This window comes from Onychostoma macrolepis, chromosome 08 (assembly GCF_012432095.1).
Source record: "Onychostoma macrolepis isolate SWU-2019 chromosome 08, ASM1243209v1, whole genome shotgun sequence".
NCBI lineage: Eukaryota > Metazoa > Chordata > Actinopteri > Cypriniformes > Cyprinidae > Onychostoma > Onychostoma macrolepis.
This window is the reverse complement of record NC_081162.1, coordinates 4,760,903-4,786,645: the sequence shown is the minus strand read 5'-3', so window position 1 is coordinate 4,786,645 and position 25,743 is coordinate 4,760,903. Positions and strand designations below refer to the sequence as shown.

The 25,743-nt window shown below is 36.1% G+C and overlaps 2 protein-coding genes across 3 annotated transcripts in view; both read right to left on the bottom strand.

The window, feature by feature from the left end:
• Positions 1–1,050, bottom strand: part of gfpt1 (glutamine--fructose-6-phosphate transaminase 1) — a 36,175-nt gene extending 35,125 nt beyond the window's left edge. For both annotated transcript variants that reach the window (XM_058784926.1, XM_058784927.1), the window contains exon 1: positions 989–1,050. In XM_058784926.1, coding sequence (XP_058640909.1) covers positions 989–995 — 7 coding nt within the window. In that variant the 5' untranslated portion in view covers positions 996–1,050. The remainder of the gene's footprint in view (positions 1–988) is intronic.
• A 4,686-nt stretch (positions 1,051–5,736) lies between these two features.
• On the bottom strand, positions 5,737–25,514 carry naa35 (N-alpha-acetyltransferase 35, NatC auxiliary subunit). Its single transcript, XM_058784507.1, has 23 exons — positions 25,389–25,514; positions 21,168–21,296; positions 20,466–20,499; positions 20,251–20,365; positions 19,960–20,034; positions 18,956–19,123; positions 18,667–18,733; positions 18,170–18,213; positions 18,037–18,087; positions 17,799–17,882; positions 17,590–17,704; positions 16,339–16,517; positions 16,197–16,256; positions 15,862–15,968; positions 15,316–15,382; positions 15,113–15,211; positions 9,520–9,698; positions 7,660–7,796; positions 7,497–7,564; positions 6,717–6,857; positions 6,508–6,630; positions 6,255–6,335; positions 5,737–5,996 (listed from the first exon to the last, which is right to left on the bottom strand). The coding sequence occupies exons 2-23, from the start codon at positions 21,286–21,288 to the stop codon at positions 5,937–5,939; spliced, it is 2,175 nt and encodes a 724-aa protein (XP_058640490.1). The 5' UTR covers positions 21,289–21,296; positions 25,389–25,514; the 3' UTR covers positions 5,737–5,936.
• Between the last annotated feature and the right edge of the window lie 229 nt (positions 25,515–25,743).

Below are 25,743 nucleotides of genomic sequence, written 5' to 3'. Positions count from 1 at the left end.
GAACTCTTCTTTCCCCAAAAAGAACATGAAAAATGCAATTTTCTATTTGTGACGCTGTTAGAACAAATCTAATCCTAAATCAAAAACTTTAGTCTACAGATCACTTAGTCACGGCTGAAAGAACAATCTCTGCTTCTCGTCAAGGCTGTCTGCAAACTCCTGAATGTCTTTATCTTGAGAGGAGGTCATACAGATTTAGCTTATCAGAAGAAACCTTTGGGAAACAAACTTCCAGCTGGTCATTCTGTCTCTCTCTATCACTCCCTGACCTCTACCAGTGACAACGGATATCTGAGCCATTCTCCATGGAGTTTTTAAAAAGCATTTAAGTGTAACTTAACCTGTAGTGTGTTTCTCTTTGGCATTGTCATAAGCAGTCAATCTGATATTTACCACCAAACCAAACTGGAATTAGAGGTGTGGTCACTTTTAAGTGAAGTTTTGTGACTTGTTCCACTGGAAAAAGTGGTCTGATCATCTTCAAATAATGGAATTATTTAACAATTCAAATAATGGAAGTGTTTAGGGATTAAACACAATGATAAACCAAGACTCATCTTACCCAACAAGACTGCACATTAATTAAAGCACAAAGATTTCGAGCGATGCATAATGTGGATGGTTAGAATACAGAATAGAAGTAACAAGAAACGTACAACAACCTCAATACATAAAACTTTACGTTAATTATAAATTCATTAAGGTCATATCTATCTAGAACACGTCTTTAGCATCATAACCGCGGTCGTAGCTTCGAATTGATGCCCAAAATGCTGTCCAAGTAGGCGACTTACTAGTGTAACGTTAGCTTTTAAGACACAGCCTCTGTCCGATGCTAAATGCTAGTGGATTTCCCTCCAACGGCTTTTCTATCTCACTACTTCAGTCCACGTTCCTTTATTCTATGACAGGTGTAATTTAAGTAAATGGTGTGTATATTATCATTATAAATATGAAATAAAAAGGTAGTTTTCATTGGCATACTCACCACACATGTCTCCGGTGCTGCTGCCAAGAGCTGTTTAGTTCCTCGTTCTGAGGCGCTGTCACTCAAAACCCGCCCACAGCATATTTTATTGGGCGACAAAACAGTCCACGCCTTGATCTAGATCACGCTGATTGGCTGAGACGGCTGTCAGTCATTTAGTTACCTGCCAACAGTGTCAGTTCAGACGTGGCAGCAGGATGCGTGTCCACTGTGTGTGTCGCCGCCAAGTGATGTCAATGGCATCTTTTTTTTGTTTTTTTTTACAGCAAAACATTTAATGAAACACCTTCTGCTTATGGCAATTATGGTTTCACGTTGTGTATATGAGTGTGTAAATATATACATTTTCTATTCTCTAATAGCCTAGTTGTACAGCAAGGGACAAGGCTAACAATTTTAATTTTAATTTTCATATTTGATAGATTACATGAATTTCTAAGGCCTCTAATGTACCAACATGACCAAAACAGATATGAAAGCTGTTATGTGCAGCAAAGGTAACTGTGAATCCAACTGCAAAGTTTTGTACAGGTTGACTGGTATGAGTTTTTAAATGGCTGATAGGATAAGATCTATAAAAAAAAAAAAAAAATACAGGTTGACAGATGGATGATATAATACTGTGACAAAGTGAGCAAACACTCTCGCTGTGGGTGTTATAGCTATAAAACCATGAAGTAACAATTAAGAATAGTAGCCTATATTTATAATAAACTATACAGTGGTAGCCAAAATTATTAGAACACTAGTATTTTCACCAGAAAGTCCCAAAAGAGTTTTCATTGTCCTGCAGTACAGGTACAGGTCAGTTCATCAAACATCTGCCCTCTGCTGGCACGTCATGAAACACTCACCTGAATTACTTTAAAAGACGGTGTCAGGAAGACATTTGTTCTGAAAACCAACCTTTGACTGAATTGTTTTTTTTTTTTTAATTAAATTTATAAAATTCTATTTTTTTTTTTTTTGATGTGTGATCTTCAACAGAGAGCAGAGAGATGACAGTGATAAACAGCAAAGGCCCAAAACAAATAAGGCAAAAGAGAGAGAAGAATAGAGATGAGCCTGCAAGACCACAGGAAAGATATAGACAGCATTTCACAGATAGATAGATAGATAGATAGATAGATAGATAGATAGATAGATAGATAGATAGATAGATAGATAGATAGATAGATAGATAGATAGATAGATAGATAGATAGATAGATAGATAGATAGATAGATTTAGTCATTTAGCAGACGCTTTTATCCAAAGTGACTTACAAATGAGGACAATGGAAGCAATCAAAATCAACAAAACAGGAATGATATGTAAGTGCTATAACAAGTCTCAGTTTAACGCAGTACACGTAGCGAGGAATTTTTTAAAATTATATAATTTAGCAAACTAGTGTTGAGGCCTTTTTGTTTTTTTTTAATTGTATAATAAATAAAAAGAAAACAAATAAATAGAATACAAAAAGTTTTGAAAAGTTTTTTTTTTTTTTAAGAAAACAAGCAATTAGTAAATGAATGGAAATAGAAATGGAAAAGTTTTTTTTTTTTTTTTTTTTTTAAGAATAGAATTAGAATAGAGAGTGCTAGAGTTAGAGGTTCAAATAAAGATGGAAGAGATGTGTTTTTGGCCAATTCTTGAAGATGGGCAGGTCATTGCACCAGGTGGGAACAGTTCATTTAAAAGTCTGTGAAAGTGATTTTGTGCCTCTTTGGGATGGCACAATAAAGCGACATTCACTTGCAGAACATAAGCTTCTAGAGGGCACATAAGTCTGAAGTAATGAATTTAGGTAAAGGGATGCAGAGCCAGTGGTGGCTTTGTAGGCACACATTAATGCCTTTATGCGAGCAGCTATTGGTAACCAGTGCAAATTGATAAACCGAGGTGTGACGTGCATTCTTTTCGGCTCATTAAAAATTAATCTTGCCGTGCGTTCTGGATTAATTCTAAAGGTTTGATAGAACTGGCTGGAAGACCTGCCAAGAGAGCATTGCAATAGTCCAGCCTGGACAGAACAAGAGCTTGAACAAGGAGTTGTGAAGCATGTTCTGAAAGAAAGGGCCTGATCTTCCTAAATCTGCAGGACCGGCAGTTTTAGCAATGTGGTCTGAGAAAGTCAGCTGGTTATCAATCATAGCTCCAAGGTTTCTGGCTGTTTTTGAAGGAGTTATGGTTGATGTGCCTAACTGGATGGTGAAATTGTGATAAAACGATGGGTTTGTTGGAACCACAAGCAATTCTGTCTTGGCAAGGTTGAGTTGAAGGTGATGGTCCTTCATCCAGCAAGAAATGTCTGTTAGACAAGCTGATATGCGAGCAGCTATCGTCAGATCATCAGGATAGAATGAGAGGTAGAATTGAGTGTCATCAGCATAGCAGTGATAAGAAAAGCCATGTTTCTGAATGACAGAACCAAGTGATGCCATGTAGAAAGAGAAGAGCAGTGGTTCAAGAATTGAGCCCTGAGGCACCCCAGTAGCTAGATGTTGCGACTTGGACACCTCACCTCTCCAAGATACCTTGAAGGACCCATCTGAGAGGTAAGATTCAACCCAAACTTTAGTGATTGAAAGAATAGTTTTACCAGTTTGGTAACACTGTGCTGAGTTTGTTGTTCATGAGTAGCCTCTTTTCTTGGTTCCAGCATACATAAACGTACGGAGTAATGAACAAGCAGAAAGGAATTAGATCTTGAAGTACTGTATATGCGGCAAGGAACAGCAAAGTTGTGGCAGAAAGAATAGGGGGTGGGAAACAAAGGCAGGCTATATCTTTGATTCGCAGATCATTATGTAAAAATTCATAGGCGAAAAGAAGTACAGTAAAAAAATACGTTAAGGGAAACAAAGGATATACAATTTATGGATGTTTATATTAAATTCATGACCTCAGCCCTCAGATGGCATTGCATAAGAAACCGTGATGCTGCGGTGTTAAATATAGCCACATGGGCTCAGGAGTACTTCTGAAAACCGCTGTTAACACAGTCTGCTGCTGCAGTAAGAAATGCAACTTGATTATCTGTTACTCTAGTCTAGAAGAAAGCTATACATCAGTTCCATGCAGTGATGCTGCCGGGTTTTCTGGGCCAGAGCTCATCTCAGATAGTCAAAAAGACAGTGGAAAGGTGTGCTGTACTCAGATGAGTCCACATTTCAACTTGTTTCTGGGAAAAATGGATTTCGAGTTCTCAGTCCAAAAGACCAAAGGGACCATCCAGACTTTCATCAGTGACAGATCCAAAAGCAAACATCTGTCATGGTATAGGAGTGCATCAGTGAAAACGGCATGGGTGACTTGCATATGTGTGAAGGTACCATTGACATGGAGGCATATATTGTACAGAGAGTTGTACAGAGAAATATACTGCCATCAAGATGATGTCTTTCATGGGAAGTCCATGGTTATTAGTTCAAGAAAATGCCAGCTCTCATTCTGCATGTGCTTCAACAGCATGGTTTCATAGAGTGAATGTGCTAGACTGGCCTGCCTGCAGTTCAGAGCTGTCTCCTATTGAAAATGAAAAGGAGAATCACAATCACAGACTGCTGAGCATCTGAAGCCTTGTTTCAAGAGAGACTGGACAAAAATGTTGCTTGCAAAACTTTAACAATTAGTATCGTTAATTTCCAAACAATGAAGCATTGCAAACGTGCCTCTGTCCCAACTTTTTGTGTTGCAGCCATCAACATCAAAATGTGTTCATATTTACAAAATACATTTACGTTGGTCAGTGAAAACTTTGGAAATCTTTTCTTTGTACTTTTGTCAATTAAATAAAAGTTAAAGAGAATGAACAAATCACAGATTCTTGATTTTATTGCATTTTTACAAAACATCCCAACTTCTCTGGAATTGGGGTTGTACATATACTATATAGTTTTGTTAATTTGTTATTGACTCAGTAAAACAAAAACATCAGGTTGAGTTCTGCTCAGAAAGCTGTCACTTGAAAGAATTCAAAGGCTCTTAATAGCAGCTTCAAGAGAGTGAGTGACATCTGTGTTGTTTCCTAATATTTGTATGTCAATTGTAAGTCCCCAATTGTAAGTCGCTTTGGATAAAAGCGTCTGCAAAATGACTAAATCTAAATCTAAATCTATTTTTTATTCATTTAGAATAATGTAATCATTTATATAATTGATCATTTATGTCATATTTATATTTTTATATTACTTTTGTTCATTGCTCTTGCAATGCTTGTTATTGTTGCTTAATCTTATGTTTGTGTGGTTTCAAGAGATATTTGTCTTGAATGTCTCCATTTCAAGGTTTTTAATGTCACACGACAATGTCGTGAAGCAGTAAATTTTGTCCATTGCTTTTGGTTTGGTCTAATAACACTTATTGGATTTGTGTTGACAAAGTAGGGATGAAGTTCAGATGAAGTCTGAGCTTTGAATTATTCAATTCAAAGATTATTCAATAAATATGCTCATTTTTATCATCACTTCATCTCCTGCTTTCTGCTGTTTCACAGCCTCCTCTGTAAACCCCTCAGGCTGACAGAAGACTTTCTTTTGGATATCAGACAAAACTCTTCTGACAGTTTTCGATACCACACAAAATGAATGCCTCCTGATGGGATCAGGTAAGAGACTGGATCCAGTATTCCTGGTGGGGAGATTCAATGTAACATTTTTGCACAGCAGGATATCGGCACAATTAAACATGCTGGATACACTTTGTCAAACCTGGACCTGATGAGTGGAGTAAGGGTTCATTTTGAAGCCACTGGAAACAAAATATATCAGAAAGGGCTTTTTTATTTAATACAATATTAACAACCAAACAAAAGAACACGATTTGTGAACTGTTCAAATCAAACCATTGTGAGTGCATCCGTGTGTTTAACTGTACAATTACACTTATGGCTGTTAACTTATTCAGCGACTGTGATGACAGTTCATGTTATTGAGACGAGTTCATCCTGGAAACATGGTCGGACTCAAATGATCTTGACAATGGGGAAGTATTTGTGTGCAGAGAAGTCAAATTCAGGAAGGGCCTACAAAGAAAAAAGGCAAGGGATCAATGAACTTCACAATATCACATAACATCTATATGCGAAATGTTTTTTTGTTTTTTTTAGACGTAACTAAGTTAAGCTCTATAAACAGCATCTGTGACAAGTTGTTTGTTACCACTGGACATCATTTTGACAGTTTGTAATAAGTCTATTTCTGCTCTAGTGAGCAGGTAACAGAGACAGTCCATAATGCTCAAGCTGTACTGAAAACAGAAAATTCCTATTCATATATTATACCTTGGTCTCCTTCTTATGTCCTCCAGCAAGCAGCTTCATTACAACAATATTGGGTTTGGCCACTTTAAGGATGCGGTTCACCTACAACAAGAATCAGCGTCTCAGTATTAAGCAGCACAACTGTTTTCAACATGGATAATAATAAGATCTGTTTCTCATCAAATCAGCATATTAGAATGATTTCTGTGGGATCATATCCATCCATCCCATAAGATTGGAAAGTTTCAAATTGCAGTATAAGGAGAGTTTGTACCTCTGCATCAGGGCTGGTGACGTTTTCAAGTATAAGTTTGGCCTGCTGGAAATGTTTACTGGCTGCCATATAGAGATCCGCTGAGCGAGGAGGAGGATTGTACTTCTTCAGATCTGACATTTCCTACATCCACACATACAAACACACACTGTTTACTGTAATCTTGGGATAGAATAGTTGCAGTAAACATCATCTAAAAGCAGTAGTACCTTAAACTGGATGTAGTGCACTGGTGGCGGTGTGACGACGCTGTTGAAAGGGGCAAATCGATGCTCATAGCGAACTTGCTCGCTGTCCAGCTCAAACTGAGGTTTGCGCACCTTTCTGTCCATATCCAATGCTATCATAGTCTGCAGAAAGAAAGACAGAAGAGTCAGTACCAGAGTCAAAGGCATGACACTTTTTTTGTCCACACCTATTTGTTTATTCAAAAAAAAAAAAAAAAAATTCAAAAGACATACAATAACTTAATTGCACAAAAATAAATAAACATGTGATAAACAAAAAAAATGTGATAAACAAAATGTCAGGTGGTGCAACTCCCCAAAAACTTTGATATTTTTAAATAAATAATGATTAATAACTGAAAAAAAAAAAAAACATTATTTAAAAAAATAAAAAGTTGTACATGCATATGTCTTCAAGATTTAAGTAAAAAAATGTATATATATATTTGATGGTTACACATTTTCAGAGACATCTTTTCATCAACATTTAAAAAATCTTTTATAAAAGTTTCTCAAAACAATATGAAACTAACATGAATACAAAAAATACTTTAGGAACTACGCACATTTTAAATGAGATTTTTCCTTCTTTGTGATGAGCACTCTTATCACTGACCCACCAGTCAAATCCTGATGATTATGATTTATGTCTGTTATTTACAGCTTAATATTCTCTGTCACTCTGAAACATGTCATATTACAAAAGTTGCAAATGCCATGTTAACAGATTTGTATGTGTGTGTGTGTATCTGGAGGTGTTACCTTGTACATGCCGGCACACATGTTCTGATAAGCTTGGCTCATGGTGATCTCTTTACTCAGAGGACGAGCTGATAAGTCAATGAAAACACAATGAGTCAGACTGAGACATCACAATCCTATAGAGAAAACTGAAATTGCTGAATGATTGTCGGGCTGTCAAAACCTTTCTTCTTCTTCTTGCTCTTCTTGCTGCTTCGTACTTTCAGCTGTTCCTCCAGGATTCTCTCCTCAGCCATCTGAGAGCTGTCCGCTCGACTCAATGTGGACATGAGCCATGCATACAGAAACTCCGACAGATACCTGTACATACACGGAGAGCCTCATCAACAATGCTGCAATTTGCTAACTTATTTATATGTGTAATTCTAATTCCCACATTAATGTGCACTTTGGACTTAATTTAGGGTATCTTTCAGAGATTTTTTAAATTTGAATAAAATGAAAACAAAGAATTTCAAATCACATGAGCCAATATTGTATTCACAACAGAACATAGATAAATATTTAAACTGAGAAATTTTACAATTTTATGCACAAAATAAGCTCATTTCAAATTTGATGCCTGCTACAGGTCTCAAAATAGTTGGGACAGGGGCATGTTTATCATGGTGTAGCATCTACTCTTCTTTTTAAAACAGTTTGAAGACGTCTGGGCATCGAGGTTATGAGTTTCTGGAGTTTTGGTGTTGGAATTTGGTCCCATTCTTGCCTGATATAGGTTTCCAGCTGCTGAAGAGTTCGTGGTCGTCTTTTACATATTTTTCGTTTAATGATACGCCAAATGTTCTCAATAGGTGAAAGATCTGGACTGCAGGCAGGCCAATTCAGCACACAGACTCTTCTACTACAAAGCCACGCATTTGTAATAGCTGCAATATGTGGTTTTGCATTGTCCTGCTAAAAGACACGTCGTCTGGAGGGGAGCATATGTTGCTCTAGAACCTTTATATACCTTTTAGCATTCATAGTGCCTTCCAAAACATGCAAGCTGCCCATACCGTATGCAATTATGCACCCCCATACCATCAGAGATGCTGGCTTTTGAACTGAACGCTGATAACACGCTGGAAGGTTTCCCTCCTCTTTAGCCCGGAGGACATGGTGTCCGTGATTTGTTAAATTTGAACTCATCTGACCAGAGAACACTTTTCCACTTTGAAACAGTCCATTTTAAAGCCTTGGCCCACAGGACACGACGGCGCTTCTGGACCATGTTCACATATGGCTTCCTTTTAGCATGATAGATTTTTAGTTGGCATCTGCAGATGGCACAGATGGATTGTGTTTACCGACAGTGGTTTCTGGAAGTATTCCTGGGCCCATTTAGTAATGTTAATGACAGAATCATGCTGATGAGTGATGCAGTGTCGTCTGAGGGCCCGAAGACCACGGGCATCCAACAAAGGTCTTGAGTCTTGTCCCTTACGCACAGAGATTTCTCCAGTTTCTCTGAATCTTTTGATGATGTTATGCACTGTAGATGACGAGATTTGCAAAGCCTTTGCAATTTGACATTGAGGAACATTGTTTTTAAAGTATTCCACAATCTTTTTACGCACTCTTTCACAGATTGGAGAGCCTCTGCCCATCTTTACTTCTGAGAGACTCTGCCTCTCAAAGACATCCCTTTTATAGCTACAGACCTGATGTCAATTAACTTAATTAGTTGCTAGATGTTCTCTCAGCCAATTTTTTTCAAATTTTATGGCGTTTTCAGCCCTTTGTTGCCCCCGTGCCAATTTTTTTGAGAACTGTAGCAGGCGTCAAATTTGAAATGAGCTCATTTAGTGGATAAAAGTGTAAAATTTCTCAGTTTAAACATTTGTTATGTTCTCTATGTTCTATTATGAATAAAATATTGGCTCATGTGATTTGAAAGTCTTTTAGTTTTCATTTTATTCAAATTTAAAAGATGTCCCAATATTTCCGGAATTCAGGGGGTATACTGAGCATTCTTAGTCTGTGTTATTTTATGCCTGTGCACTGCGTTCCGTTTATAGCAGTAAAACCATGCGTGCCATACCAGTAGATGTAATAATACTCGTGCATGCTGTAGAGCTCCAGCTCAAAGCCGCTGAGCAGGTACTGGATCATGATGCGCAGGTTGTGATAGAGGATCCAGGTGCCCAGACAGGCTAAATGCTGCCTCTGAGGCTCCAGCTTCATCAGCAAGCCGTGAAGAGCAGCGTCCACCTTCTCAGCCTAAACAACAACCAACACGCTCAATGACGCCTTACTACTCACATCATGGCAATGTAATGAGCGTTGTTTACATTCAGCATGCGCGCGCTTTCACTGAACATAAAAAATGCTGATTATGTTGATTACGTTCTGTGGTACTCTCCAAAATGGCGGAAGACGGTAACTCTGGGAGAAGAATTATTGAATAAATTATGTTATTATTGTTTTCTTTGCGCACAAAAAGTATTCTCGTAGATTCGTAAAATTATGGTTGAACCATTGATGTCACAAGAACTATTTTACTGATGTCCTTGCTACGTTTCTGGAACTGGGGACATTGCAGTTGCATTGCTGTCTACGGAGGGTCAGAGAACTCTCAGATTTCATCAAAAATATCTTAATTTGTGTTCCAAACATGAACGAAGGTCTTGCCATGGGTTTGGGAAGACATGAGGGTGAGTAATTAATGACAGAATTTTCATTTTTGGGTGAACTAACCCTTTAAAAGGAGTTTAATCCAGTGTATTCTAAAGCGATCACTTCTTATGGTGTACAGAGGGGAGAAAAAAAAAAACATACTTTTCTAATACAAACTATAACAGCTAAGGGGCAGTTCACACAGAACGCGTCTAAAAACGGTGGTTTTAAAATAACCATCATCTTACCGTCAAATAAAACCATTACCATGCCAACTTACTACTTAAAGCTTGCAATGCTTGTGTCTTAAAAACACAATGTTCGTGCGCGAGACGCTGCAAAAGACGTGAGCGTGACAGTCAAACACACGTTTCCAATAAAGTAAGGTATTGGAATGGAAAAACCTGTTGTGTGTGAACAGCCCCTAACAGTAAGCTTGTGTCAGTGTGGCTGTTAAACCTACGTTGTAGCATTTATTGTTGGTGGGACTTTTGATTCTTCTTGCTGACTTGAATCTTTTGAAGATTAAATATTTGTTTACTGATTTGTTAAGTGACAGGTCACATTGTTACAGCAGTAGATGCAGCAATCTTCGTATCTTATAAGGGAGTCATTGAATCATTCATTCAACATGGTCTTTTAATTTGTATGTGGACACATTGAAATTTTTCTTGTTTTAAATGAGACTGACTTGCATGTTGAACTGAAGTAACATGTCCCTCATATCCGAGTTCATGAAGTTTTTTTTCAAACTCTAAACACTAACTAGTTCAGTGAAGGTGGCGCATTCTTTCCCTGTTTGGATATTTTTACTAAGATTCTATTGGCTAAAATATTGTGAGGACATATAGCAGCATACAGACTTTTAGACAACAGGTTACAAGGCGAACACTGCAGTGACATAAGACAACATGAATCGCCAATCGCAACACATTTAACTGTAATGTGACAGAAAAGTTGTTTCAAAGAGATAAAGCTTGTCGAAGTAAAGTGAACGTGTCTCTTCAGAAGACTTGGATTAAACCGCTGGATTGATATGAATTACTTTTACAATGTCTATGCACTTTTTGAAGCTTAAAAATTGAGAGGACTTTCAAAGGATGGATAAAAATATCTTAATTTGTGTTTTGAACATGAGTTTGGAACAACAAAAGTCTTTCGTCAGTAAATGACAGAATTTCCCTTCAAGGTCTTTGTAATAACAAACACAGATGAATCGAGAGGAATTAGACCAGTGGAACTTATCAAGAAAGTAAACAGGGCCGATTTGTTGACTTTGCACGTTGATTTTAACCAAATAAAAACCATCTACGCACCTCATCCTGAAGGGTGGCGAACTCCTCCAGTATGTGACCCAGTTTGTCTCTCTGGCGTGCTCGGTTGTGTCCGTGGATCTGGATTAGGCTGCAGAACGGCTGTGACACATAATAACACTCTTATTTCATCACATCAAATAAAAAAAAAAAAAAAAACAATTTCACCTGTCATAATAATATGTTCAACAAAATGAATCACAAACCCGTGTGCAGTGTGTGACAAACGAGTCAATGTAGTCTTTAGCCTGGTGGTTATTGTTCAAACTACATCTGTGAACAAATAAAACTGTGTTAAAACAAGATGGGAATATAATGTGATCTTAAAGGCGTCATGAGTTGAGTATTTAGTAAGTCGATAAGGACAGGCAGAAGAAAAAAATAAAACAGGTCCACTGGACTAAAAATAACATTACTTAATCTCAGCAGCTGTGATGTGTATAAAATGTTTATTTAATATGCAACGATGTTACCCAATCATAGCAGTGGCCGTTTACGTTGAAGTCTTAAAGAAAACACAGCCCTTTAAGTAGAGTGTTTAAATCAGAAGGCTCTTTTATTTCTAAATAATAATTTTCGTAGTTTTTTTTTAAACATAAAAATCCTACTAATATTATAAGTACACTTTAGGAAACATTATAAAATTTAAATGAAAAATACAATTACGCAACCTCTTTAATAAGATTTGTCATTTATTAATCAAAAAACTATTAATTAATAAGCAAATAATACAATGTATATAAATAATCACTCACTTTGGTGAAAGGACAGGTGGACTGACAAAATAACGAAGTGCATCTTTAATCATATCCTGCATCAGATGAGTCCCAAACACCTTCTTATTGTCAATCAGAAACGTGGTCTGCATCACACAAACAGACAGCATTCAGGTGAGCATAAAGACTATCTACACGGCAAGACCAACCATCATATCCTACATTTCCTGATCAATGTGTAACATAATATATCCAAAACCGGTTTTATTTGTGATATAGTTGTGTTGAATATGTTATTCGTTGATGATAAAGCATTAAAAATACATTTTCTGACCACAGAAGAGATTTATAATGTCATATGAAGATGGTCTCACCTGCAACAGAGACCTGGACAGCACACATGGAGACTGTTCACTGAATTCACAGAAGAAATCCTGAAACACATCCAGCAGCATTAGGTACATTTATCTTTATAACAACCCTAGAAAGCATGTGTTTATACTGAGAGGTATTTACCAAGATACTGTGCAGGTTGGTTATGTTGATAACCTCACAGACAGTTTTAATACGCTCAATGAGTTTGCTGAAGTAGTTGACCATCTCTTCTCTCTTGATGATCTTGGCATATCGTGGGAAAGTGGGTGGGAGGAGGCGCTGGTTAACCAGCGGCTCGAAACCCATCATGATTGGGTGATCTGCAAAAACCATGGTGTTAAGTTTTGTGGAATTTCATAAGTCCAAGAAGCATTTTCTCTGACAAAATAAATAATTAAATTAAATTAAACATTAAGGGTCAGTTTTACTAACAGCTTGTGTCAGCGCAAACCGTCTTTTGGCGTTAAAATAGTACTGTCAGGTTTTACTAAAGACGCGCAGTGACGAATTAGCGCTGAAAAGGAGTGGACAGTTATTTTTGCGCCTGACCTTTTTGAATATGCATTTTTAGGAGTTTCCCTTTCAGACGCAAAAGTTATGGGAGGAGAGTATTCAAATGAATCACGCAACGAAGGTTACTAACGTTTGCGCTCGTCAAATTACTGTTTTTTGCGCCTTTATTTAACGCCTAAAAAAAAGCATGTCTTAAACTATTTTGCGCTTGAAATGGCTGCAATTATTGTTGCTAGGAGGAGGCACCGCAGAGAACAGAGAGCGCGTGGTCTTTATTTCTTTATTCTTAATTTGCGACTACACTAATTTGCACTGCGCTTGGTATATTGCGTTGTTCGATATGTAAATGAGATGTTGCGTCTGTGTTCTTTAATTTGTGCATTGTTAGTAAATCACCCGCATAATTTTCCACACCCATCAGCGCTGTTTTAGAATTGCGCTCTCGCACTAATTTGCCCTGTTTAGTAAAACTGGCCCTAAAGTAATTCAATTTAATAAAAAATAAAATGAAGAATATTAAAAATAATTAGAAATACAATGAAATATATGAGGTTAAATAAAAAAATATATATTTTTTAATTATATTAAAATTTAATTAAATAATTTATTTCATTAAAATAAATAACAAATATTAAATTAAAAATGAAATGAATAATTTTAAGTTTATTTAACAAAAATGTTATTTACTTTTTATGTAATTAAGCATAAAATGAAAGCTATTAAATAAAAAAAAATTGTAAATATTAAGTTAAATTAAAAAAAAAAATTAATTGCATTTTTAATTTAAAGAAAAATTATTGTGATAAATTCTAGCTGACAAAGTTTAAAAGTATAAAGTTTATTGTGAGTGTTATATTGATTAACAATGTTTCAGACTGTTACCTCCTTTGGTTGTGTCGTTCTGTGACTGTATACCGTACTGTATGGTGGAGTGAATCGCTGGCAGTAGGTCAGCAGCCTGAGTCATCAGCTTCTGTGCTTCACTGACAGAACGCGTCTAAAACGGTGGTTTTAAAATAACCATCATCTTACCGTCAAATAAAACCATTACCATGCCAACTTACTACTTAAAGCTTGCAATGCTTGTGTCTTAAAAACACAATGTTCGTGCGCGAGACGCTGCAAAAGACGTGAGCGTGACAGTCAAACACACGCTTTCCAATAAAGTAAGGTATTGGAATGGAAAAACCTGTTGTGTGTGAACAGCCCCTAACAGTAAGCTTGTGTCAGTGTGGCTGTTAAACCCACGTTGTAGCATTTATTGTTGGTGGGACTTTTGATTCTTCTTGCTGACTTGAATCTTTTGAAGATTAAATATTTGTTTACTGATTTGTTAAGTGACAGGTCACATTGTTACAGCAGTAGATGCAGCAATCTTCGTATCTTATAAGGGAGTCATTGAATCATTCATTCAACATGGTCTTTTAATTTGTATGTGGACACATTGAAATTTTTCTTGTTTTAAATGAGACTGACTTGCATGTTGAACTGAAGTAACATGTCCCTCATATCCGAGTTCATGAAGTTTTTTTTCAAACTCTAAACACTAACTAGTTCAGTGAAGGTGGCGCATTCTTTCCCTGTTTGGATATTTTTACTAAGATTCTATTGGCTAAAATATTGTGAGGACATATAGCAGCATACAGACTTTTAGACAACAGGTTACAAGGCGAACACTGCAGTGACATAAGACAACATGAATCGCCAATCGCAACACATTTAACTGTAATGTGACAGAAAAGTTGTTTCAAAGAGATAAAGCTTGTCGAAGTAAAGTGAACGTGTCTCTTCAGAAGACTTGGATTAAACCGCTGGATTGATATGAATTACTTTTACAATGTCTATGCACTTTTTGAAGCTTAAAAATTGAGAGGACTTTCAAAGGATGGATAAAAATATCTTAATTTGTGTTTTGAACATGAGTTTGGAACAACAAAAGTCTTTCGTCAGTAAATGACAGAATTTCCCTTCAAGGTCTTTGTAATAACAAACACAGATGAATCGAGAGGAATTAGACCAGTGGAACTTATCAAGAAAGTAAACAGGGCCGATTTGTTGACTTTGCACGTTGATTTTAACCAAATAAAAACCATCTACGCACCTCATCCTGAAGGGTGGCGAACTCCTCCAGTATGTGACCCAGTTTGTCTCTCTGGCGTGCTCGGTTGTGTCCGTGGATCTGGATTAGGCTGCAGAACGGCTGTGACACATAATAACACTCTTATTTCATCACATCAAATAAAAAAAAAAAAAAAAACAATTTCACCTGTCATAATAATATGTTCAACAAAATGAATCACAAACCCGTGTGCAGTGTGTGACAAACGAGTCAATGTAGTCTTTAGCCTGGTGGTTATTGTTCAAACTACATCTGTGAACAAATAAAACTGTGTTAAAACAAGATGGGAATATAATGTGATCTTAAAGGCGTCATGAGTTGAGTATTTAGTAAGTCGATAAGGACAGGCAGAAGAAAAAAATAAAACAGGTCCACTGGACTAAAAATAACATTACTTAATCTCAGCAGCTGTGATGTGTATAAAATGTTTATTTAATATGCAACGATGTTACCCAATCATAGCAGTGGCCGTTTACGTTGAAGTCTTAAAGAAAACACAGCCCTTTAAGTAGAGTGTTTAAATCAGAAGGCTCTTTATTTCTAAATAATAATTTTCGTAGTTTTTTTAAACATAAAAATCCTACTAATATTATAAGTACACTTTAGGAAACATTATAAAATTTAAATGAAAAATACAATTACGCAACCTCTTTAATAAGATTTGTCATTTATTAATCAAAAAACTATTAATTAATAAGCAAATAATACAATGTATATAAATAATCACTCACTTTGGTGAAAGGACAGGTGGACTGACAAAATAACGAAGTGCATCTTTAATCATATCCTGCATCAGATGAGTCCCAAACACCTTCTTATTGTCAATCAGAAACGTGGTCTGCATCACACAAACAGACAGCATTCAGGTGAGCATAAAGACTATCTACACGGCAAGACCAACCATCATATCCTACATTTCCTGATCAATGTGTAACATAATATATCCAAAACCGGTTTTATTTGTGATATAGTTGTGTTGAATATGTTATTCGTTGATGATAAAGCATTAAAAATACATTTTCTGACCACAGAAGAGATTTATAATGTCATATGAAGATGGTCTCACCTGCAACAGAGACCTGGACAGCACACATGGAGACTGTTCACTGAATTCACAGAAGAAATCCTGAAACACATCCAGCAGCATTAGGTACATTTATCTTTATAACAACCCTAGAAAGCATGTGTTTATACTGAGAGGTATTTACCAAGATACTGTGCAGGTTGGTTATGTTGATAACCTCACAGACAGTTTTAATACGCTCAATGAGTTTGCTGAAGTAGTTGACCATCTCTTCTCTCTTGATGATCTTGGCATATCGTGGGAAAGTGGGTGGGAGGAGGCGCTGGTTAACCAGCGGCTCGAAACCCATCATGATTGGGTGATCTGCAAAAACCATGGTGTTAAGTTTTGTGGAATTTCATAAGTCCAAGAAGCATTTTCTCTGACAAAATAAATAATTAAATTAAATTAAACATTAAGGGTCAGTTTTACTAACAGCTTGTGTCAGCGCAAACCGTCTTTTGGCGTTAAAATAGTACTGTCAGGTTTTACTAAAGACGCGAGTGACGAATTAGCGCTGAAAAGGAGTGGACAGTTATTTTGCGCCTGACCTTTTGAATATGCATTTTAGGAGTTTCCTTTCAGACGCAAAAGTTATGGGAGGAGAGTATTCAAATGAATCACGCAACGAAGGTTACTAACGCTTGCGCTCGTCAAATTACTGTTTTTGCGCCTTTATTTAACGCCTAAAAAGCATGTCTTAAACTATTTTGCGCTTGAAATGGCTGCAATTATTGTTGCTAGGAGGAGGCACCGCAGAGAACAGAGAGCGCGTGGTCTTTATTTCTTTATTCTTAATTTGCGACTACACTAATTTGCACTGCGCTTGGTATATTGCGTTGTTCGATATGTAAATGAGATGTTGCGTCTGTGTTCTTTAATTTGTGCATTGTTAGTAAATCACCCGCATAATTTTCCACACCCATCAGCGCTGTTTTAGAATTGCGCTCTCGCACTAATTTGCCCTGTTTAGTAAAACTGGCCCTAAAGTAATTCAATTTAATAAAAAATAAAATGAAGAATATTAAAAATAATTAGAAATACAATGAAATATATGAGGTTAAATAAAAAATATATATTTTTTAATTATATTAAAATTTAATTAAATAATTTATTTCATTAAAATAAATAACAAATATTAAATTAAAAATGAAATGAATAATTTTAAGTTTATTTAACAAAAAATGTTATTTACTTTTTTATGTAATTAAGCATAAAATGAAAGCTATTAAATAAAAAAAAAAATGTAAATATTAAGTTAAATTAAAAAAAAAAAAAATTAATTGCATTTTTAATTTAAAGAAAAAATTATTGTGATAAATTCTAGCTGACAAAGTTTAAAAGTATAAAGTTTATTGTGAGTGTTATATTGATTAACAATGTTTCAGACTGTTACCTCCTTTGGTTGTGTCGTTCTGTGACTGTATACCGTACTGTATGGTGGAGTGAATCGCTGGCAGTAGGTCAGCAGCCTGAGTCATCAGCTTCTGTGCTTCACTGACAGCACTCGTCTGAAATGTCAAATCAACCAATCACAGATCAGGAAATGAACTGATGAATCATTTTCTGAAGCAATATGCTTGAGTGAATTTAATAATGTCATACCTCTTTTTTAGTGAAGGAGATGAGAGCACTGAGCAGCAGGCGAGTGAACTTGACACGACTGAACAGAGCCAAGCACTGCTGATGCTGAGGACAAAAGAGAAAGAAAATCTCTGAATTCTCTGTACACTGCTATTGTCTAGCTGATAATACACATCAATTTCAGCCAAACCATCCATCTCTCTCTTTATCTGAGGTCTAGTATTTTGGGGAAATGTTTATATATTATCTTATATCTTACATCCAGTTCAACCTCAGGATCTCGTTGTTCACCCTGTCGACTGCGTGTACTCTGTAAGAAAAAGGAAGAGACACATATTTAAGAAGAGAAAAATTGGAAAATATGGGAAGACTCATGAAAAGTCTAGAGATACCTTCACTTTCCTCTGAAGTTCATCCTCAACATCTTTTAGCATTCCTACAGAAATTACAATTTGAAATGGTAAAATGAAAAGAAATTGAAATCATATAAAAACATGTTTCGCTTTTTTAGTAATTAGCCCAGATGTTTCACTTTTTCAAAAGTAACATTCAAAAGTTTATGCTGGTAATATATTTTAAACGTAATTTATTAAGTTGAATTCTCAGCATCATTACGCCAGACTTCAGTGTCACATGATCCTTCAGAAATTATTCTAATATACTGATTTGATGCTCAAGAAACATTTATACTAATTTCAACTAATAAAATTTCTGCCACTTTTGATCAATTTAATGCATCCTTGTTGAATAATGATTTTTTTTCATTGAGTACTAGTGAGAAAAGACACTTAACTCATGATAATAAACAATATATACCAAATATAAAAGAAAATACAAAAATGTTAGCCTTAATTTTAAGCAAAATATAAATCACAATCTTTACACTCACCTGTCACTCTCAGATCTGTTACATTGTTTGCCATTTTAAAACCATACGTCATGGCCTGAAAATCTTCCTGTGATTGGAAAACATAAATCCATATTCACTGAATAAACAAACAGAAAAAATGAACGCTGAAGGAAATATATTATGAAATGGATTTTTTTGTGGGTCTTCCAGTGGGTCATTGTTCATTTAAATATACATTATGTCATCAATAATCACACCAGACACTGTCACAACTTCATAAAACAACACTTCTGGGACAACAGTGCGACGAATAAAAAATGTGTCTTGCCTCCTCAAACACAGCAGCTTTGTTGACTTTCTCGCGGGCGATGTCGCAGATCTTGAGGATGCCCAGAGCGAAGGCTTTGAGAGCAGGGTCTTGAATCAGATCCGGATTATGAACATAGAGACACGTAAACACAGTCTGAGCCAGAGAATGCCCCTCCAGCCATGTGATCTGAGACAACAGTGAGACAATATTCAATACAGCATAGACACTGATATTCAATACAGTCAGCGAGCTCTGAACACTCAACCAGACACTGCTTTGTTTAATATACTACTATACTAATAAAAAGTTTGGTGTCTGTAAGATTTTTTTTTTTAAATGGCTGTCGGTAAAGATTTTTTACTCTCTTATACTCACCAATGCTGCATTTATTTGATCAACAAAAAAACCCATATATTATTACAATTTAAAAGAACTGTTGTCTATTTGAATATCTTTTAAAATGTAATTTATTCCTGTGAATTCCTAAAGATGCTTGAAAACTCATGAAACTTTGCAGCTGTGGCAAACATGTACGTCTGACACAGGTTTCAGAATTAGGTGTGGCAAAATGGCACAATAGCGCCACCTATACAAATTCATCGAAGTACCCCTAAAGCTACGTTTCACATACATGCACGGAATTCAGGAGACACATAACACACCAATACCTACAAAAAAAGTATCTTGGAGCAAAATCTGAATCACAACAGAAAGTGAGTTATTTTGAATTTTCTCAGCAAATTTTGTGCTGTTTTTGCCATTTGCAGGCGTTGTATTTTAACAAACTCCTCCTAGAGATTTAATCAGATCAGCACCAAATTTGGTCAGTGCAATCTAAAGCCTTTTGTGATGTTAAATTACGAACATCTTGAGGTGATCTCCGGGTGCGAGGGCGCTTTTAACACTGCTTTCAGCTTTAATGCATATTGTTATTACTATTATTTATTACCATTACAGGCACTTTTATTATTATTTTGTTTATATATATCTATATATAAATATGTTGGTGACATTATACTGACCAGACAGCAGAAACATGTGTCCATGATCCCAATGAGCTCAGGAATACTCAGATCCTTCACTCGTATGGCCTCATCCTTTAAAAAGATCGAGAGGCAGAGGGAATAAGCAATGGGACAGAAAAAAAATGAAACGGAGACAGATAAAGAGAGACAAAAAGTCACTTTCAGTACAGTATACAGTTTATATTCATACTTAAACTCGCTATATTCAGGTTAAATTATTACTATTACCTCACTTTACAAGACAAAATAAAATATCAGGAGTAAGGATTATGTGAAACCAGGTCTTACCTTAACAGCCTGTTCAAAGTTGAGGACTTTACGGTTGACTTGGTTTCCAATCATCCCAGCATCCATCTTCGGATCCATCATCTCAATGGCTGACATCGCCTCGAACAGACCGAACCTACAGGAACACGAGCATTACGTACGCTGAACCCACGCACCAAACGTTGAATTGCATGTAAAAGTTGCATGTGTAACTCAAATAAGTAAAATACGCTTACAATTTGTCATGTAGCAACTCGCCAAGTTTGAGTTCTGCAAAAAGAAACATTTATTCAGCAAATTCAATTTCTGTACATTATTCTCTACTAGACTGTACAAGACAGATTTATCTGATAAAACATCACTGATGACATCAGAACGGTCCAAAAAACATGTTCACAATAACTCAAATGTGTTCAGGTGACGTATGGTGCAGTGCTGGAGTCGATTCATGATGGGGTCAAGCTTGTATGTGAAAGGAAGTTAATTTTAGATCTCTTAGTGACCATAAATGGCAAAACTGAGAACATCAGGAAAAGATATTCCTGCAACCATGCCTCATTGCACTTTTAGAGAATGAATCCTCAACATTTCTCCAGAGCAATGAACATACAAGACGCAATATCATAATTCATTGATCAAAAACACTGGCTGTGATGTGATACAAAGTTTGCATACTGTTTAGAAATCACTTTTTACCTCTATAAATAACTGCGAGTTATGCAATACATGGACTTTTTTGCTTGTTTTGGAAAAATCTGGTTTGAATATTAATGCAAATGTCACATAAACATGGCATATTTTTCTCAGGGCTTTGTGGAAAATGGCTATTCTGAGATCATGTGTTCTCTGATGACAGTGACATCTGCTGCAGAGTTCAGCCAAGAATAATTCTCTCATAATAAGCCAAAAACATGAAATACATACACACACACACACACCTTTACAGGCTCCTTTGAATTCCTTTGTGACGTCCACCCAGTTTGCGTTGTTTCTCATCTTTTCTGGGATCCCAAGACCCCAACCCCCCTCCTCCTCCTCTACTGATGACTTCATCACCATTGAGGCAGCTGTGAACACAAAATATATATGGGTCAAAGACGGGACGTCCCATTTGGGAGTCTGCATCAGATTAAATTTTTAGATACATATAGGCATATTAAATGTAAGTAAAGGGTCTACTTTAAGGTTTCAAATAACATGTGAAAATAAAATGTCAAAATATAGGTGAAATAATGTTCCATCGTCAACCAGCGTAACAGATATAATTTATGTCCAAATTTATAAATAAATAAATAAATAAATTCTTATTCTGACCTGTATTTATTAAAATATGTGACCCTGGACCACAAAAAGTAGCACGGGTATATTTGTAGCAATAGACAACAATACATTGTATGGGTCAAAATTTATTAATGTTTCTTTTATGCCAAAAATCATTAGTATATTAAGTAAAGATCATGTTCCATGAAGATATTTTATAAATTTCCTTCCGTAAATATATCAAAACTTCATTTCTGATTAGTAATATGCATTGCTAAGAACTTCATTTGCACAACTTTAAAGGCGATTTTCTCAGTATTTAGATTTTTTGTTGCACCCTCAGATTTCACATTTTCAAATACTTGTATCTCAACCAAATATTGTCCGATCCTAACAAGGCAAGGCAAGGCAAGTTTATTTATATAGCATATTTCATACACAGTGGTAATTCAAAGTGCTTTACATAAAAGGAAGTAAAATAGTCATTAAAAATAATAATAAATCACAACAATAAAAACTAAATGATATAAAAATTGATTTAAAATGAATTTAAAACAGTTAAGAATAGAAAATTATTATACATAAAATACAGTGCAATCAGTTCAGACGTAGCACAGTGCTCATTCAACAAATGCACAGCTAAACAGATGAGTTTTGAGTTTGGATTTAAATGTGGCTAATGTTTTCGCACATCTGATCTCTTCTGGAAGCTGGTTCCAATTGCGGGCTTTTTATAGCTAAAAGCGGATTCCCCTTGTTTTGTGTAAACCCTTGGTATTTCTAACTGACTCGATCCTAATGATCTGAGTGGTCTGTTAGGTTTATATTTGGTGAGCATATCTGGAATGTATTTAGGTCCTAGGCCATTGAGTGATTTATAAACGAGTAAAAGTACTTTAAAATCAATCCTAAATGTAACTGGAAGCCAGTGTAAGGACCTGAGGACTGGTGTGATATGCTCAGATTTTCTGGTTCTAGTCAGAATCCTGGCAGCAGCGTTCTGGATGAGCTGCAGCTGTCTAATGGTCTTCTTTGGAAGGAGACCATTACAATAATCCACCCTGCTGGTGATAAAGGCATGAACAAGTTTCCCCAACTCATGACTGGAAACAAAACATCTAATTCTTGCAATGTTTTTGAGATGCTAGTATGCTGATTTAGTTACTGCTTTGACATGACTATTAAAACTAAAGTCTGTCTCCAGAATCACCCCGAGATTTTTGACCTGATTTTCAGTTGTTTGACCCCAAGAGTCAAGGTATGCATCTTTGTTTCCAAATGCAATGACTTCAGTTTTCTCCTTGTTTAACTGAAGAAAGTTCTGGCACATCCAACTGTTAATTTCATCAATGCATTGGCAGAGGGAGTCAATGGGGCTGTAGTCATTTGGAGATAAGGCTAGGTAAATCTGGGTATCATCAGCATAGCTGTGATAGGCAATTTAGTTCCTTCTCATTATTTGACTTAGTGGGAGCATATACAGGCTAAACAAGAGCGGTGCAAGAATTGAGCCTTGTGGGACTCCGCATGTCATGAACGTCCACTTAGACTTATGCTCTCCTATACTCACATAATAACCTCTCCCTTCTGAGTACCATCCCAGAAAGCCCGACCCAGTTTTCCAGTCTCATTATGATCAACAGTGTCAAACACAGCACTAAGATCTAGTAGTACCAGCACTGATATTTTGCCAGAATCAGAATTAAAGGGAATATCATTTATTATCTTAATTTGTTATCTTAATGAAATCTTAGTGCTGTCTCTGTGCTGTGATGTGCTCGGAAGCCAGATTGAAAATTGTCCAGGTATCCATTTGAGTTTAAGTAGTTGTTCAGCTGATTAAAACTACCTTTTCAATAATCTTACCTATGAAAGGAAGATTTGATATTGGTCTATAGTTGCTCAACATTGTGTTATCAAGATTGCGCTTTTTCAGAAGGGGCTTAACAACTGCAGTTTTCAGGGAGTTTGGAAAAGTCCCAGAAAGAAGTGAAGCGTTCACCACTTCTAAGAGATCTGCTTCTAAACAGTTCAGCAGACTTTTGAAAAAAGATGTGGGAAGTGTGTCAAGATAGCAGGTTGACGATTTAAGGTGCTGTACTATTTCTTCCAAAATTTTGCTATCAATTGCTTCAAAAACAGACATAGTCACTTCTTTTTGAAATTGCGGTTGAATCTGTGTGACCTCTGCATAACTTGAGGATGTGCCAATCTCCTTTCTGATATTATTGATCTTCTCAGAAAAGAAGGAAGCAAACTCATTGCATTTACTGTCGGAGAGCATTTCACTGGGAATCTGACTTGGGGGTCTCCACAGTAGCAAAAAGAGTGCGAGAGTTGTTAAAGTTACTGTTTATAAGGTTTGAGAAGAAGGTCTGTCTAGCTGTGGAAGATCCACAGAGTCTGCAGAAATGCTTGGCATTAAAGATAAAGCCTCCATAAATAGCGCACTAGTGTTCTCGTTAATGCATCTCTTTCTGACAGAGACAGATTTAGATTCATTGGTAACAGAGATCAATATATCAAAGAAAATACAGAAGTGATCAGATAGAGCTACATCCTTAATAACAATGGATGAAATGTTTAGACCTCTACTGATGAGTAAATCTAGAGTTTGTCCACGATTGTGTGTGGGTCCACGCACATGCTGGATCAGGTCAAAAGTGTTTAAAACAGTTATAATTTATTTTGTAGTTTTGATTTCTGCATTATCAATGTGAATATTAAAATCCCCTGCAACAGTAAAACACTCAAACTCTGAGGAAATCATTGATAACAGTTCTGTGAACTCTTCAACAAAGGCTGGAGAGTATTTTGGAGGCCTGTAAATAATGATAAACAGAATGCGTGGAGCACCTTTCAGCACAACACCTAAAAGACAAATACAAATACTGACCAAATGACACTTGCTTGCATCAAACCACACATCAATGGAAAGCTTATTTATTCAGCTAATGTATAAATCTCGATTTTAAAAAATTGACCCTTATGACTTGTGGTCCAGGGTCACATTTATAAAAGATACAGCAATCATACTAAATTGTATTATACAATAGCAACATTTGAAGTGGATCAAAAAAGTTCATCAAAGTTGTGTCCTAAGACAACTTTTGGTTTTAGGTTTTAGGACAACTTTGATAAAAGGTTTTGATCCACTTCAAATGTTGACTAGTTTATTTTAAATTATTCAAAAGACAAAGACTGGTGAAGATTTTAAATTACATTTAATTAGTATTTTGGGAGCTGCACTGTGATCCTCAAACAGAGCACCACTTCACCAGTTTGCTTTACTAAACCATATTTTTAAATAATTTATGGTTTGAGCACAATCTGTGTCTCAAAATCTAGTTAGTTACCAACGTAGACAGCATGTTTGGGCATTATATGTACCTCACAGTGCTGTCTAAGTAGGTAGTTGGCTAGTTTTTAAACGCAGATCACCAAAATGTCCAAATTTGGTATCTACAGTCAAGCATGACAGACCACAGGCACAGACAATCAAACAAAGTCCGGTGTAGTTCTGCTAGTTTAACTGAACAGATCAGGACGTTTGACTCATGATCACAATACTGCATCCTCGCTTTACTCAAATCACTGGTCAACGCCGAATCGCCGGAGAATTTCAGGTGAGCGCGTATCTTATATATATAATTGGATATTAATTATTTTTGATTTGGTCAAATGATTTAAATGCAGAACCATCAACGATGTGTCAAACTGTAACGTTACGTTACATGAACAAAAAGCCAGATGACATTAGCTGAAGGGATATTTGCTAAGCTGTCTAACCCCTAAAATATATCAATACTACTAAATATATACTTAATTCCGGTTTAAAATATTTTAAATACATTTTAAAATAACAACAAAAGACCTTAAACTGATAAAACATACAATACCTTTTGATTGGCAGTCTGTGCTGTTGCAAATATGCAGCGCTGTCGCACTCGCAGCGGACGCCAGTGAATGACATCACACTGTGGTTTGCATTCTGGGACATGTAGTTTTGACGCTAAAAAAGAGAGAATGTGTGTTGTTATTATTATTATTATTATTATTATTATTATTTTAATAATATTTATTATTTACCTGTTTCTGGTTAAACATTAACAAATTACAATTGCATTGATAAAATGTTTGCTCTAAGGTTTTTAAATCGTCGAAGCACCGTATAGTTATAATGTTTAATGACTTCTGGTCAGTTAAAGTCCCTTACCCTGGTCAGAATGATAAATTAAAAAAATGCACTGAAGT